A 2,028-nucleotide genomic window follows, 5' to 3' on the forward strand; every position below is an offset into this window, starting at 1 on the left:
ATTGGGGCCTTGTTCTCAGTAATGAGGGTGTTGCTTTGGTCAGTCGTGGTGAACAAAGAGCTGAGTTGAAAGGCAAAGCTCTCGATTTACTGGTGTGTCTATGTTRCAACCCTCCCTGTGGTCCTGAGACGTGGATCAGGATGGAAAGATGAGATCCTGGATACAAGCAGCCGAAATGAGCTTCCTTCATAGGGTGGCCGTGCTCAGCCTTWGAAACAYGGTAATCAGCTCTGTCATCCCAGYGAATCTCAGAGWAGAGCGGCTGCCCTTGTGRATCAAACAGAGTCAGTTGAGGTGGTTTGAACATCTGATGTGATGAAGCCTCCTGGARGCCTCCCTTTAGAGGTTTTTTGGGCAGGTCCCACTGGTAGGAGGGCCTGGGGAAGACCCAGGACTCGTTGGAGGGATTATGTATCCTCTCTGGCCTGGGAACGCTTTGGGGTTCCCCAGGACGAGCTGGAAAGTGTTGTTGGGGAGAGAGATGTGTTGGTTTCTTTACTGGTATGGAAAGCGATTTTATCATAAAATTGGTTTTGTCTGACTATCTGTAYTTACCATATTTATTCAAGTATAATATGTAAAGTTTAATCCARWAAATCATCCACAAAGTTGGGGGGTAGTACTATACTTGGATCAATATAGAATAGAAAGGCACATTAAAAAGCAGAAAAAAATCCACGTATAAGCCGCACCAGACTATAAGCCGCATGGTTCAAAGTTCAGGAAAAAAGTCGTGGCTTACAGTCCGAAAAATAGGGTAAATGTTTAGAATCAGGGGGACTTTTAAAGACGTTATAAATCTCATGTTCTAAAGGAAGATTTTGAAAATTTCTAGTTCTTCACTAAACATAATGCCTAACCTGTAGGTATCTGAAAAAAAATCTGATTGAGACAAGTCATACTTCTCCTTTAGTTGGTTAAATAAGGCAACTTTCCCATCAATTTACAGCAGGTAAAATAAGTATTGAACAGGTCAACACTTTTCTCAGTAAATATATTACTAAAGGTTCTAATGAAATGAAATTTTCACCAGATGTTGGTAACAAACCAAGTGATCCATACATACAAAGAAATCAAACCATAAATGACTTTCTAAATGGACTCAATAACTTCTTTGGGAGATTCGAGGCACTGAACAGTACTCTGGCAAAGAAAACTGTTCCCCACCAGGAAGAGGATKCACTCTGCCTGGACACGGCCGATGTGTTGAAGACTCTGAAAGGAGTCAACCCACGGAAGGCCCCAGGCCCTGACAACATACCTGGGCGGGTGTTCAGGGAATGCGCAGGTCAGCTGGCTGGTGTCCTAACAGACATTTTTAWCAKMTCACTATACCAAGCCACAGTGCCAGCCTGTCTCAAAACTGCCTCCATCATTCCGGTGCCAAAGAAACCTCAAGTCACCTCTTTCAATGATTACCGGCCTGTGGCACTGACTCCCATTATGATGAAGTGCTTTGAAAGGCTGGTAAAAGAACATATCATCTCCAGACTCCCCCCTACATTCGACCCGTCCCAGTTTGCCTACCGCCGAAACCGCTCTACTGAGGATGCTATCTCCTCCACCCTATACCTGAGCCTGGCTCACCTGGAAAAGAAGAATACTCATGTGCGGATGTTGTTCCTGGACTTCAGCTCAGCGTTCAACACAATCGTTCCACAGCATCTGGCAGAAAAACTGGGACACCTGGGCTTCAGCACCCCCCTGCGAAATTGGCTGCTAGACTTCCTCACCYACAGATCTCAGTCAGTCCGGATCGGACAATACACCTCCGATGTCATCACCCTCAGCACAGGCTCCCCTCAGGGCTGCATCCTGAGCCCTCTGCTGTTCACTCTGATGACACACGACTGCGCCCCCAGGTTCGCCACCAACCACATRGTGAAGTTCGCGGACGACACAACGGTGGTGGACCTCATCACAGACGACAACGACCTGGACTACAGAGAGGAGGTGGAGCAGCTGGTAGACTGGTGCAGAGAGAACAGCCTGATCCTGAACGTTGACAAGACTAAGGAGATGATCGTC

At 46.7% G+C, this 2,028-nt stretch overlaps 1 protein-coding gene across 1 annotated transcript; it reads left to right on the forward strand.

Annotated features, from left to right (window-relative positions):
- Positions 1 to 1,085: 1,085 nt before the first annotated feature.
- LOC106525936 (uncharacterized) lies at positions 1,086 to 1,790 on the forward strand (the record flags this gene model as incomplete). Its single annotated transcript, XM_014020335.1, is given in 1 exon segment — positions 1,086 to 1,790. A coding segment is annotated over 1 exon segment (705 nt), but the record flags the coding sequence as incomplete, so codon positions are not given.
- Positions 1,791 to 2,028: the final 238 nt, after the last annotated feature.

Source organism: Austrofundulus limnaeus, unplaced genomic scaffold (genome assembly GCF_001266775.1).
Source record: "Austrofundulus limnaeus strain Quisiro unplaced genomic scaffold, Austrofundulus_limnaeus-1.0 Scaffold249, whole genome shotgun sequence".
Classification (NCBI taxonomy): Eukaryota; Metazoa; Chordata; class Actinopteri; order Cyprinodontiformes; family Rivulidae; genus Austrofundulus; species Austrofundulus limnaeus.